Source organism: Neofelis nebulosa, chromosome 6 (genome assembly GCF_028018385.1).
Source record: "Neofelis nebulosa isolate mNeoNeb1 chromosome 6, mNeoNeb1.pri, whole genome shotgun sequence".
NCBI lineage: Eukaryota > Metazoa > Chordata > Mammalia > Carnivora > Felidae > Neofelis > Neofelis nebulosa.
The window spans coordinates 25,525,276-25,539,294 of NC_080787.1; the positions used below are offsets into that span (position 1 = coordinate 25,525,276).

At 43.7% G+C, this 14,019-nt stretch overlaps 1 protein-coding gene and 1 long non-coding RNA gene across 5 annotated transcripts in view; both read right to left on the reverse strand.

Annotated features, from left to right (window-relative positions):
• The window catches only part of LY86 (lymphocyte antigen 86), a 60,786-nt gene extending 47,407 nt beyond the window's left edge, over window positions 1-13,379 (reverse strand). For 2 of the 4 annotated variants that reach the window (XR_009262816.1, XM_058733104.1), the window contains exon 1: window positions 13,161-13,378. Coding sequence is in view for 3 of the 4 variants with exons in the window: in XM_058733104.1 (XP_058589087.1) it covers window positions 13,161-13,287 (127 nt within the window). In the remaining variant the exon portion in view is untranslated. Of the gene's footprint in view, window positions 1-13,160 lie in introns of all 4 variants that reach the window. The other 2 variants (XM_058733102.1, XM_058733103.1) reach the window with 2 other exon arrangements.
• LOC131513831 (uncharacterized) lies at window positions 7,083-10,933 on the reverse strand. The gene is made up of 2 exons (XR_009262817.1): window positions 10,076-10,933; window positions 7,083-7,417 (listed from the first exon to the last, which is right to left on the reverse strand). It is a non-coding gene; the product is annotated as an uncharacterized LOC131513831 (long non-coding RNA).
• Window positions 13,380-14,019: the final 640 nt, after the last annotated feature.

Here is a 14,019-nt window from a genome sequence, read left to right on the forward strand (position 1 = left end):
AGGCCTATAGGCTCTCTGGTCTATAGCTACTAATTCTAAGGGAACACTTATTATTCCAGAGGCCAGGTAAGTTAGATAAGTTTCCTTGTCTTCCATATTTGCCAAATCATTTTTTTTCTTATCCACTTTTAAGATTGTGGATGTAATTTTTTGAAGGACTGAGCTTCATGGAGGGGTCAATTTTCCATCTTGTACAGCATAGGACTGTGTTGCCAGACTCCCACACAGCTACTGAAGCCTGAGTTCTAGTTCCCGGAGACAAATTTTCTGAGGGCGGATATGGCTTCAGTGTTGGTTTTCCTCTGCTTTTAGGCTTTCTCTGCTTTAGTTCCTAAAGACCTCCTCTATTTTCTTGTAAGATCAGTTATGCATTAAAAATCAGGACACTTGATACTTGCTTGTAATCCTGTGCTTTGTTCAACCACTGGCTCAAATAAACCAAGAGCCACTGGCGATTTTTCTTCAGGTCTTTTTTTGTTTGTTTTTTAATGAATATATTCACATGAGAATTGCTCTTCAATTTAGCAAAAACCAAAGCCAAATGTGAGGCAGAAGGCTATTGTTCACCGTGGAAAAATTATATTCCTGCCCACTCTCCACACTACTTGTATCCCAAACAACTCAGTGTAAGTCAGGCTAGAAATTAGAGTGTCTGGGGAAACTGAGGCTCCTCGTACTTCCCTTTTGGAATAACCTCCACCTCAGATTCGGACCCAAGCCAGTCAACCCCAGTGGAGTGGGGGCAGAAGGATTTAGGCATTTGGGAATTTGCCTAATGGCTGAAGTTGGCTGCACTGAGGAAGCTTTTCTACATGTGGAGAAAAGAACAGAAAAAGCAGGCAGCTTGGCATGAAGCGTTAGGGCTTTAGGGTCCCAAGTGACCTGTCATATTTTCATCAGGTGTCCCCTGTCCTGGTTATTTGTTTACTAACTGTGATTAGATTACTTAACAAGGTTCACATCACAGTGCAAGGCATCTCTATTATAAACATGTTCTTGCTTTTACTGCTTTATGAAACCATGTCATTTCTAGGTAAGGTCTGCAATCAGAGTACATTTATGGAGCCGTTGGTCTTCTCGATATTATAAATGAGCCCCCATAGGTTTTCTGTACATACAAAGGCTCTTGTTTTATAGGAGCTTGGACAAGAAAAGATATGGACAAATTGCATTAAGAGAAGGGCTGCATAGGAAGAGGATGTTTTGCACTTTGAGGTTATTGGTATAAAAGAGAGGTTCTGATCTTGCTGCGTGTGGTATCTTTTTTTTATAAGTTTATTTATTTATTTTGAGAGAGAGAGACAGAGGGTGTGAGCAGGGGAGGGGCAGAGACAGAGGGAGAGAGACAGAATCCCAAGCTGTCTCTGCACTGGCAGCCTAGAGCCCAGTGCAGGGCTCAAACCCACAAACTGTGAGATCATGATCTGAGCTGAAATCCAGGGTGGGACGCTTAACTGACTGAGCCACCCAGGCACCCCTGTATGTGGTATCTTTGACCTGAAGTTGGGTGAGCTCACCCATCATGGTTTTTAGGCTAAAAGAGGAAGCAGAGCTGACCTGGGAGGTCCCGTTGGGTTCAACTGCCATGCAGTTTTGTGGCTGTGGTTAGGACACATTGCCTCTCTGGCTCAAGTTGCTCTGAACAAGGAGGCACTTGGTATTGAAGCCCTGAGGTTCTTTCTGGCCAGAATATTTACAATGCTGTGTGAGGTTCCAGTCTACCCTGAGCCTGTGGAAAGGGGTGGTAGAATTCTGACTCCTCTTTATGTGTCATTCTCTCCATTCTTGTGGAGAAATAGATGGTCATGTGACATCCATGACCATAACAGTTGCCATGAGGCAGTATGTCAGAAACTGATCCTTGGCCCCACAGAGCAGTAGAGCTGCACCAGGAACTTTACCCTATGCATCTTTCTCCTCAATTTGTTGCTATCCTACCACTGTGAACTACAATGGCTACATTGGCCACAGAACTATAAACAGATGGCAAGGAAGTGCTAGTGTGACCTGTCATTCTCATCCCTGACTGAGAGGCATTAGGGTGGGAGGACACCACTGGGAACTTCCTCCCTGCTGGTTGGGGAACCGCAATCAGCAATTCCAGACAGTAGCTGGAAAGAGGCAGCAAAGACAGTGACTATCGTTTTGAGCTCTTGAAGACCTCATCTCTCATGACTCTATCTTTGAGAATGACTTAACAAGCATGTCTGGGAGCTGCAGCCCTAACAATAGCAGGAAGGAAGTCGGGTCACATCCCAAGCACTAGATGCGCACGTAGCCTCATAGTTATTTGGAGGTGCAGAGTGTTTCTACCCCTATGGACAGACCACAGAGAACAAAACACTTTTCTCTCCCTTTGGAAGTAGGTAAGAGTAAGGACCAAGAGTTATGACTGAGCCAGAAAAAAAATGGGACAGTAGGATTGATGAACTTGAGGGGTCTCATATAAAATTTGGATAGAGAGCCAGACAACAACAGCAATCAAATTGGCACCAGCTTTCACACAGAAGATAGAAGTAGAAAGACAATTCAGTGTATGTTCTGAGATGATGTGTCAGCTAACTGCTGTGCAGATTAGTCTCACCTGTACAGACAGAACCCATCATTTCTTCTATACAACCCTTCTAGTTGTACATTTGACATTACCACAAAGTTTCCTGCAATGCTGACAGCCCAGGTTAATGTATAATAATGCTAGGACAGTAACAGCACAATGACCCTGCGAAACACGTACCATTTGAGGAAAAAGCACTAGGATACAGGGAACTTTGTGCAAAGAAAGGCCTTAGGGTCTTCAGGACACAATAGGTCAAGTTTAAGTAAAGAGAGCTTGCTAACCAGCCATCAAACCCAGAATCAATTGACTGGTAACTCAGAACCTGTGTCCTTGGCTAGTCTGAGGTCATAGTCTTTATCTTTGGTCTGGGACATCCCAGATACCTAGGAAGATACTGAACTAAGTATGGCTATAACCCCAGGAAGGTGTAAGAATACAGGTACGAATAAATATCAGTGTAACCATATTAGAGACATAAATGTAAACCCATGTTACCAATATTTGAAAAATACTGTAGTTTAAGAAAAAAGGGTAGTAAGTGGAAACATCATTGTGATAATTTGTATCTGCTTTGCCTGTTTTTAAAGATTTTAAAGCATTTAAGGAAATCTGTTGTATTAGGTTAAATGTTCAAGATAATTCTATTAATAAATGGGTGACCAATGTATGTATGTCTGCAATAAAATTAGTGTTTAACTTACAAAATTCTGACTTAATTGTCCAAGTAGTATTTAATTGCTTAAGGGATTTTATTATATGGTGTAGGAAGATTGAATTGAGCATGAAAACATACGGAGGACCTTTGAATAGGAAAGATCCCAGCTATGGGAAAAGATTCTAATAGCTAACAGGCAGAGGGAACTCTGATCATTCTGTTGTGGATTTCTCCACAGCAGGAGCTGGCACAGTTCCCACCTGGCCATAAGGGGATACACCAGGCTTCAAATAGTGGTGCCCATTGGCAGCTCTTCTTCGACTGTTAATTGTGCTTGGAAGCAGCATTTTCCAGGCTGAGGATATTTTCTTCCTCCTCCTAGCCATTGGGTTGGTCACCACTCACTTCTGTCCTGAAGGCGGAGAGGCATGGAGGGAACTGGTACAGAATTTCAAGAAGGGACACACAATGACGCCTTCTTGGATCCCACAAGGAGGCTGGCAGATGTGACTTGCACACTGCCTGCTGTGCATGAATCATCCCTTGACTGCACCCAGATGGATGGTCAAATAATTGTTTCTGGTGGACCCCAGAGAACCCCTTCCAATGCTTGGTTGGCTCCTCTAGGGTCCCAGAACAGAGCTACTGTACAGGGGCCTGGTATATCACTTTACAAGGTATCCCAGAAAGATACCAAACACCAACTCACATGACACAGAGTTCCTGGGTGGATCATCTTTCCCTTTCCATTAAAATACCAGCCCTGTTGTTTGGGTTTTAGAAGGAAGCATCTGCCCCCGCATATGTGTGACCAACATTGCTCCTGCACTGTGCCTTCCAGCTTGTTCTTATCAGCATTGCAGAGGACTCTGCCGGGCTCGGTACTCCTTCATCATTGGGAGCCTGGTGCCTGTCAGCCTCTGCCAGGTTCTCCAGCTGCATAATTTGGGGCTGGAAAGGGGCTCTTTCACCTTCACCTTCTTTGGCCTGGAGCAAGCAAGCTGCTTTGGTCCCCTGTGCTCCCTCTACCCGTAGTCCTGGGTTTGAAGCCTTGCCCGGGACCTTGCACTGGGGGCGGCTTGGGGGAATATATGGTTTATGTTGTTGTTTGCACAAAAATAGCCACAGAGCTCAACAACATCCTTCCCCCCATCTCTGCCCCTTCAAAGATTCTCCTCCAAAACATGAACAAGGCTGCTTATCACGATTTTGCTTGAGAATGGGAAGAGCAGTGAACAGCACCCTAGAAGACATTTCCTGCCTGTGCAGAAGAGCCTCTTAGACTCACAGGCTCTTGGCCTTTTCCCCTCTTTAAGTCCTCATTCACTAATGGACTCAGGATCTCTTTTGAAAAGTGCTTGGGAGAATTAACTCTGCCTTGGAAGTCTGGCTCTAACAACCTCACAGAAATGGGGAGGAGCTCAGTGGCTTAGCCGGAACCCACCTACACAGTTTGCTCTGGTCCAGCTCCTGTTCACAGTCAACTTTTTCTTGTTCCCATGTTTAATAATATATATTAATATATCTAACATAATATATAACATATATATTTTGTTTTAACTTAATATGCATATTCTAGTACATATATTTATTTACATAATATATATTATATATATTTATAAATTTATATATTCATTTTAATTTATGATATATTATATATTATTTATATATATTATTTTAATATATATAATATATTAAAAATATATACATTTTAAAAATAATTGCATATTTAAAAAATTTTTTTAAGTTTATTTATTTTTGACAGAGAGTGTGAGCATGAGCTGGGGAGGGGTAGAGAGAGAGAGGGAGACACAGAATTTGAAGCAGGCTCCAGGCTCCGAGCTGTCAGCACAGAGCCTGACGCGTGGCTCAAACTCACAAACTGCAAGATCATGACCTGGGCTGAAGTCAGACGCTTAACCGACTGAGCCACCCAGGCACCCCAAATAATTGTATATTTTAAAATCAGCTTTCTGCCTTTAAATTTGAGCAGTAAGGCCTCGCTATGCTCCCAGAAGCTAGCTGTTTAATCTTGCATGCCCACTTATCCCTTTAAAATGGCATCATTGTCTCCCTGGCTGTTTGTCTACTTTTCTCTAATTGTACAATATTTATATCCCTATTAATCTAGGAACATAAACTAAGGGAGAAATGACTTTCTGTGTGCAATATTTTAAAGTACTGTTAAGTGACTATGAGCCTGTGATATTTTCCAATATTATTATTCTTTTAATTGTGTTCCTTCTTTTGTGTTGTTTTATGCTTCATTTATTTCAGAATTATTAGGCTTTGAGGAAAGCAGATTTTTCCCCCCACTCCCTTTCCTTCCAGGGCAGTTTTAAAATAATTTTTCTACAAACACTTTACCAACATGCCCTCCTCTGCAGCCAGGTCATTTGGAGTTTACCCTTTATCTTGGAGAAGATGTCGCCAGCATTGCTTCGCATTTTTAAAATCTGATTAATTGTCCTCTTTGACTATCTTGATGGATTATTCAGATGCACGTGACCTGATTTTGACTTTGAAATTAAAGATTTTTTTGGAGGTCAGATAAAGTGCCTGCCCTACTGTAAACTCCAGCAGCATGCAAAACCTATTTAGGCAGAAATGGACAAAGCTGATTGCCTTCAAGGAGAGAAGAGTATGTGTTGATTAAGTGTGAAGCATGGTGACCAGTCACCCTAGAACCTCCCAGGTGACTGGCCCAGATCCCCTAGGGGCCACCCACACCCTTAACTTACTGCTGTAGATGGGGCTCCCCCTGCCCTGCTCTCCCCACTCACCAACTTCTCCACACTGAAAACTGCTGTCAGGTGCAGAGGAAATAGGGTTTCCCTATAAAATAAGCAAGCCAACTGCAAAGGAGAGCTATGATCAAAAAATTTGCTATTCTTACTGACAAGAGAATGGCCTTCCATTTGCTTGTCTTAAAAATTTGGTAGATGTTATTTCCAAACACCTTGCAACAAAAAAGAACTTGATACACGTGGCTGAAAAATGTAGATGTGAGTGTTCCTTCTCTTCTACGACTCTTACGGGTCTCTGATGGATACTTGGGAAGAGCCAAACTAGTCCAGCTCTGAATGCATGCAGAGAGGGGGAGGCTGGTGTAGGTAGAGATGGAACAATCCTTGAATCAGAAGACAAGTCTTTCTCCTCTTCCTCTTCCTCCTTCCTTTCTCATTCACTTCCTCCTCCCTTCCTCCTCATACTCTTCCTCCTTCTTTTACTAGTGTAAGGTTTTATCCTCCTCACCCAAAGACTTGGTCTTTGAGCTGCCTCTTCTCCCTGTCCCTATCCTACATCTTTGGGATCAGATGGCATAGGTTGTGCCATATTGGAATTCCATGATAAGGCTTTGAATCACTGGGCATGGAGTCAGACACTTAGGGTTGTATCATGACTCAGTATGTTACTAGATAAGATAGTTAATATGTAGGTGCTTCAATTTCTCTACCTGGAAAATGGAGACAAACATCTTATATACCTCATAGGACTCTTCATAAGGATCGAATGAGACCTTATAAATGGAGGGACTTTATAGATTATAAAACACTACGGAAAATCAGATTATTATGGAAATGATGATTCTCTCAAAGGTATCATGACTTCCTGCATTCATGGTGGTTTTGTGTCAAGATTACTTGGCCACATAGCCTCTCTATGGCTAAAATTATCCAGAAGATGCAGAACTTGAGGCTCTGAACTGGTGAAGAGTTTGAAAGATTCTTTCCTAACCTTGACCAGGGAACAGGAACGTTTTTCTATAAAAAGCCAAACAGTTAATATTTCAGGATCTGTGCCCATACCGTCACTATCACACTACTTATGGGAGAAGCCATAGACAAGGCGTAAACACATGAGCATGACTGTGTTCTAATAAAACTTTATGGAGACAGAAATTTGAATTTCATATAATTTTCACATGTCACAAATATTATTATTCTTTTGAATCTTCTAGCCATCTGAAAATGTAAAAACAATTCTTCGTTCACAGGCCATATAAAACCAGGCAGCATGTAGGGGTGCCTGGGTGGCTTCAGTGGGTTGAGCATCCCGCTTCAGCTCAGGTATGATCTTAAAGTTTGTGAGTGTGAGCCCCGCATCAGGCTTTGTGCTGACAGCTCAGAGCCTGGAGCTTTCTTCGCATTCTGTGTGCGTCTCTCTCTCTCTGCTCCTTCCCTGCTCACACGCTCTCTCTCTCTCTCTCAAAAATAAATAAAGATTAAAAAAATTAAAAAAACAAAAACAAAAAACCAGGCAGCATGTAGGATTTAGTGTGTAGACTTCACTTGCCAACTGCTGCCCTAGACTTATCCCAGGAGCCACTTGCATGGCCAGGTTGACTGTGAGTATCAAACATATCAAAAGGGAGACATGAAGTCATTTAAGCAATGTATCATAGGTCTCTTATTTTTTATGATCCTCTTCTCTGCCTGTTTGATGTCAAAGCATCTTACAGCATGTTAAAGTCTGTTAAAGGACAACCCTGAGGTTCACACTCAAGGTCCTTGCCAAAAGATACAACCTAGACCTCTGCTTGCCAACCCTTATCAAAAAAACCAAAATAGCAGCAACAACAATGACAACACTATTTATGGGTGGCTGCCTGGAGCACATGTGGCTCATCCATTCCTCTAGGTAGTCTAACTTTCCCTTGAGCAATTCAGACCTGCAAGTGCTTACATTCATGGAAGTTTCTACTGCAGCCCTTTGCAAAATTGACCCTGATTTGCATTTTGTGATGAGCCCTTGTTTCCCACTGAAGCGCACCATGAGAAACAGCGAATGGGAGTCACATCTGTCCAGGGAGAGATTCCTCTCAGAGCTCATCCCAGTATCAGGAAAATGTAGACAGCTCCTTAAAAACTGGTTTTATTTTGCAAACAATGTAATCTCCTCATTTGATTTGGCTTCAAGGAAGCTCATAGTCAAATATACCTATACTGACTGTAAAATATCTTACAAGCCATCAGCAGCAAAGATTTATTGAAGTGCATAGTATGTACTAAGCACTTTGTATGTGGTGCTTTTTACTTAATCCTCACATAGCCTTTGAGAGGTAGATAAAATTATTATCCCTATTGTCATGGGCTGAATGATGGCTCCCAAAGATACCCATGTCCTAATCCCCAGAACATGCAAATGCTGCCTAATGTGGCAAAAGGGAATTTACAGGTGTGATTAAATCTCCTTGAGACAGGAAGATAATGCTAATCCCAGTGTCCTAAAAAGGAGGCAGAGGGAAATCTTGCATAGATGAAAGCAATGTGACAACAAGATGTTACAGCAAGATGCGACACTGTTGGCTTTGAAGATGGAGGAAGGGGCTATGATTCAAGGAATGCAGCTGTAGAAGCTGGAAAAGACAAAGAAAGAGATCTCCCCTGGAGTTTCCAAAGGAGCGTGGCCCTTGACTAAGTGAAGTTGGCTTTGGACTTCTAACCTCTGGAACACTAAAAGAATATATGTATGTCATTTTGAGCCAGAAAGTGGTAACCATTAGTGCATCCATAGGAAACTCATACTCCACTTTGCAATCAAAGACAGGAGGCAGAGAGTATTGCCCAAGGGGTGGAATGAGGTTTCCTGATCCCAGACCCCCATAGTTTATCTTGGACATTGCCTCATCTGTTGTATGTGTCCTGACCTCTCCTGGATTTATTATTCCCCTCCTGCCCCCCTCCTGATTCTCCCACTACCTCCATCCTCCAATCCTGTGGACTTTTGCAATCCACCTGATGCCATGGTGTGATAGAAGCAGCATATAAATAAATACATCAGTGGACATTTGTGGCATGTGAATGGAGTGAAGTCCCTGGGCTTTTGCTAGCTGTGGAGATTGTCTTATGATTTAACAAAAGAAAGGTCCCCAGCTGCTTCTCTTCCTCCTTCTGCTTTTGTAAAGACTGCCACTCTTTTCTTTACCATAGCATAAACAGTTGGACAGAGCAGGACTTCTGCTTTTTCAGAAAATCGTGCTCACTTCCTAATCAGTATTCAGAGCCCAGTAACTGCTTGTGAGCTTCTTTCTTTCTCCCAAAGGATTTTTGTCTTATTTAAAACAGTGTCCAGCCTAAAAGCTCTCCCTCCCACTAAAATTGCAAAACAAAACAAGAAGGAAAATAATGAAGCACTAAACTCAGAAAACAGTAGATCCTTTATTTTTGTAGGATGACATCCCCACATCTGTGTGAATGTAGGGATTCTAGAAGCCCTGATATGCATTGAGGATGTCTGGATACCAGGGTTGGATACAGGGTCACGACACATGGCCTTTGCTCTATGTTAACAATGTGAACATCTTGGGGGTGAGGGGTCTGCCCTGTTATGAATCTAGCAGCTAAAGGGAGGAATATTTCCATCTGGGAGGGGTATGTGACCATTCAGTGCCTGAGAGCTCAATGGCTCTCAAGAGATGAGGCAGGACCCACCTTTGGAGAAGCCCCCAGGGCATTGCTTTCTTTTCTGCTGATCCTAAAGTATACCAAGAATCTTTCTGAAGTTGAGGCTGTTGATATGATACTAGTTTAGACTTTTATCATTTCTTTCCTGGGTTATTGATTCTATAGCCTACATATTCTGGCTGTGGCCTCAAACAGCTTTCAAGAGTCCTGCTGTTGACTCTAATATCCATGCTCCAACCCATTCCCCGAGGAAATCTTTCCAAAATGCAATCTCCTCATTGCCGAAGGGATGCAGCTCCACCATGTCTCTTGTATTAGGGTTCTCCTGTTTCTCTGGAGAAATATCTATATCTATCTATATCATCTATATCATCTATATCATCTATATCTATATCTATATCATCTATATCTATATCTATAAAATAGAAAAAGAATTATCATAAGGTGTTGACTCACATGATTATGGAGGCTGAGAAGCCCCATGATCTGCCATTTGCAAACCAGAGACCCAGGAAGGCTGGTGGTGTCTGAAGGCCTGAGAGAGAGGCAGAAAGCCAGAAGAGCTACATGCAGGAGGTCCAAGTCCCAGCTGACAGTCAGGCTGAGAGAGTGAGTCCTTCCTTCCTCCACCTTTTGTTTCTGTTCAGGCCTTCAACAGACTGGACAGTGCCCACTCATGCTGAGGAGGGTGATCTGCTTTTCTCAGGCCACTGATTCTGGTGCTAATCTCCCCTGGACATACTCTCACAGTCATACCCTGAAAGTGTTTAATCAGTTCCCTGGGTGTCCTATGGCCCAGGCAAGGTGACACATGAAATTCACCATCACTCTTGGGCTCTGCCCACATTCCCTACCTCATTTCTCATCCTCTCTTGTGTTCCAGTCCTTCTGCAGTCCCCTGAACTCTGCCTGCTGGCATCTCCCTGCTGTCACACACGTGCCAGAGTTATCCTTCCTACCCCTTACCTCTACCCCACCTGCCTTCAGATAGCAGGAGATTAAAGCATACCAGAGTCAGCCAGGCCTGGGATCAACTCATTTTAATTCCACAGATATTGACTTCATGCCTTCTCTGTGCCCCCAAGATGTAATTCTGCCACTATTACCTGTGTGTCCTTGGAAGAGTCACCTGGCATTTCTAACTCTCACTTACACATCTGTAAAATATTAATGTGTAGGAAGAACTTAGCATGGTGCCTGGCACGTGTAAACTTTCCAAGGACATAAGGTGTTATAATTGCCATTTTTATCATTCTTTGAGGCTGAGGTCAAGCTTGATGACCCTTTCCCTGGTAGGTTAAAATCCTCAACCTCACCCTCTCCAACTACCATGACCTCGGTGCATGACGCACGCCTCTATTCTGGCGCTTCCCATAGAGCATTTCCCCTATTGTTTAGTTGTCTGATCTTCTCACTACCCTTTTATGAGAACTGTGTCTCTTTCATTATTTTTCCCTGAGTGACCAGAGCAAGACTTGTGCCGACATTTGTTGACTCCATTGAGTAGCTACCCATAGGGAGGAGTTATCCCCAGAGGAGGGTGATATGCTTTTTTTTCTTTTCCTGGTGCATCCACTTCTCTTGCCTTTCTTGGCAATAACTTGAAAGGCTGTGCCAGGCTTGGCTGCCGGCTGCAGGCTGGTCTGGGGGAGGGATCAGTCATGGCAACCTTTAATGGGAGGATGAATTAGAAAAACAAATTCCGAGCAGCCCATTCATCTCAAGGCTCTCTTCTTATCCTGCACCTACAATGCATACATGCCAGCAGAAAGCATCTCATTCCCATGGGAAGAGCAAGAGTAATGAGATCAAGTCCTATAGCATTGAGCCATTCATTGTCTTTTACATTAGAAAAAAAAATGTTTTTGTGTATTTCAATGTTCAATGTTCCTTCTTTTAAAAAAAAAGAGTGAAGTCAAGTTGGACAAATGGTCCTGGAGGCCAGCCTGACCATCCCAGCCTCTCCAAGGAAACTCCTGAGGTGGCAATTGTAGGATCAGCTATCTGCTCAAATGCAACATCTCCACTACTCCCCAGCTTATCAAGGGGCCAATTTAAATACTTAAAGGGCATCTTTTTTCTAACTCCTCCAATCAGAACTGCCTTTTGCTTCCTGTCTACCTCCAAAGTGTCATATTTCATACTGGCATACTTTTCCATGAACCTGTCCCTCTAATGTTCATTCAAGGTGTGATCCTGAGGCTGAGTTCATTTTTCCCACTCAGGCCCCCTTTGTGGACTGAATTGTTCCCTGCTCCCCACCTGCCAATTCATATGTTGAAATCCTAACTCTTGGTACCTTAGAATGCGATTTTATTTGAAGATGGGGTCTTTAAAGAGGTGATTAAGGTTAAATGAAGTCCTGTGGGTGGGCCCCAATCCAATAGGATTGGTGTCTTTATAAGACAAGAAGGCACAGAGGAAAGACCACGTGAGGACATTGGGAGAAGATGACCATCTGCCAGCCAAAGAGAGAAGCCTCAGGAGAAACCGACCATGTTGACACCTTGACCTGGGACTTCCAGCCAAAGAGCTGTGAGAAAATAAATATCTGTTGTTTAAGACCCAGTCTGTGGTACTCTGCTCCAAAGTGTTGGTTCTGACTCTGACTGCAGCAGCTCCCTGCATTCTATTGATTACATTGTGTTTTTTGTTAGCAAAGACATATGTCCCATTGGGGTAATAACCATGGCTCATTCTCATTGGTTATGTCTGGCTCTGGACAAAACCCTGGCATTGAGAGATCAGGTAAGTGTTAAATTCATGAGCAACATTGCTCTGGAGTGTCATACAAAAGGCAGGAATCTACTCTTTGGGCATATGCGATCTTTTCACTCAATTTGCAAACTAAATAAACTGGAAAGATAGCCCAGGTATACAGTTTGGGGTGGTGGTGACTATTGGAAGGACTTTTTATTTTTTTATATTAAAAAAAAATCTTTAATGTGTATTTATTTTTGAGAGAGGGAGGGAGGGAGAGAGAGAGAGAGAGAGAGAGAGAGAGAGAGAGAGAGAAAGGGAGCACAAGTTGGGGAGGGGCAGAGAGAGAGACACACACACAGAATCCGAAGCAGGCTCCAGGCTCTGAGCTAACAGCACAAAGCCCAATGTGGGGCTTGAACCCACCAACTGTGAGATTATGACCTGAACCAAAGTGGCACACTTAACCAACTGAGCCACCCAGGTGCCCTGAAAACATCTTTTCTTAATTTTGAGCTGATGGGGTGTCAGGATTTGGTAGACTCCTTAGTCATTTTCGTTGTTTTCTGGCTCTGCAGTATTAATGAACTGCTCCATTTAGACTCAAGGCCTTTTTCATGTCCTTTTCGTGGCTCTCTTTGGGCTGTTTCCTACTCACACCTCCCACCCCTCCTTCCCCCAAGGGCTCTCGAATCACCTTGCAGACCCACTTCAAGTGGAGAAAGTGTTTAGCCCCTGGGCCCCTCATCCTTTCCCCACCCCAACTAAGCACTTCAGTGGCACCCTCCATGGGCCTTCATTTTCCCATAAACACAAACAATGATGTTTTGAAAGACCTTACCACAACTCTGGTAGAACACTTCCAAGTTTCCATCCCGGCAGACCGTGTGTGGGGGCCAGGCTTTGCCGTTGCTGCTGGGAGATATCAGAGTCCAGATAAGGAGGAGGACCACCGTGACCCCCTCCATGAGAGACCTTGCGTGTGACCCACAGAAAACTAGCGGTCCCAATGCAAAGGGTCTTCCGGGTCCTCTCTGTCCTTTCACTACAGGAGTGAATGTTCAGTTTCACTTCTCATATTTTATTCTCCCAAGGAACCACTGTGAGATGCATTTGAATACTGTTCCCCCAGGACCTTTGACACTTGAATGAGCACGGTGAGGATAGCTTGTGTCTAAGGTAGCCTGGATGTTGATGTTCCACTTTCATGGGAAGGAGCCAGGAAGTGATGCATGACCTTATGCCATGGTCCCCCTCCAAACAGCCCCCTTAGAGTCCTGCACCCCCAGGTGGAGTGGTGAACTCAGGAAAGCAACACCACAGTACCCCCATGTCTCCATAGGCTCCTATGTAGGCTGTGGACCAGGGGCCTGGCGGGGGTGCCAGCAGGCAGCATTTGGCTTTTGGAGGGCTACAGAATAACATTTGGAATCTGGAATGAGGTTTTTGCCCTGTTGGCATTTTCTCCCGTTTGGCTCCAGCCCACTCTCAGGATTAGGGTTTCAGCAGTGAATTGTGCAGCTGTGAGAGCAGAGTTTGTTCTGGGAGCAGCAGATGTGGCCTCTGGAGGTGTGGTGGAGGGAATGGCCCTGAGAGCTGAACTGTGTTCTATTTCTAGGTTTGGCTTCGTGAAAGGGGTGGTGAAGGAGGGGGAAGTGAAGGCCTCCTTTTTAAGATGGTGTGGAGGAAGGTTAATTTCT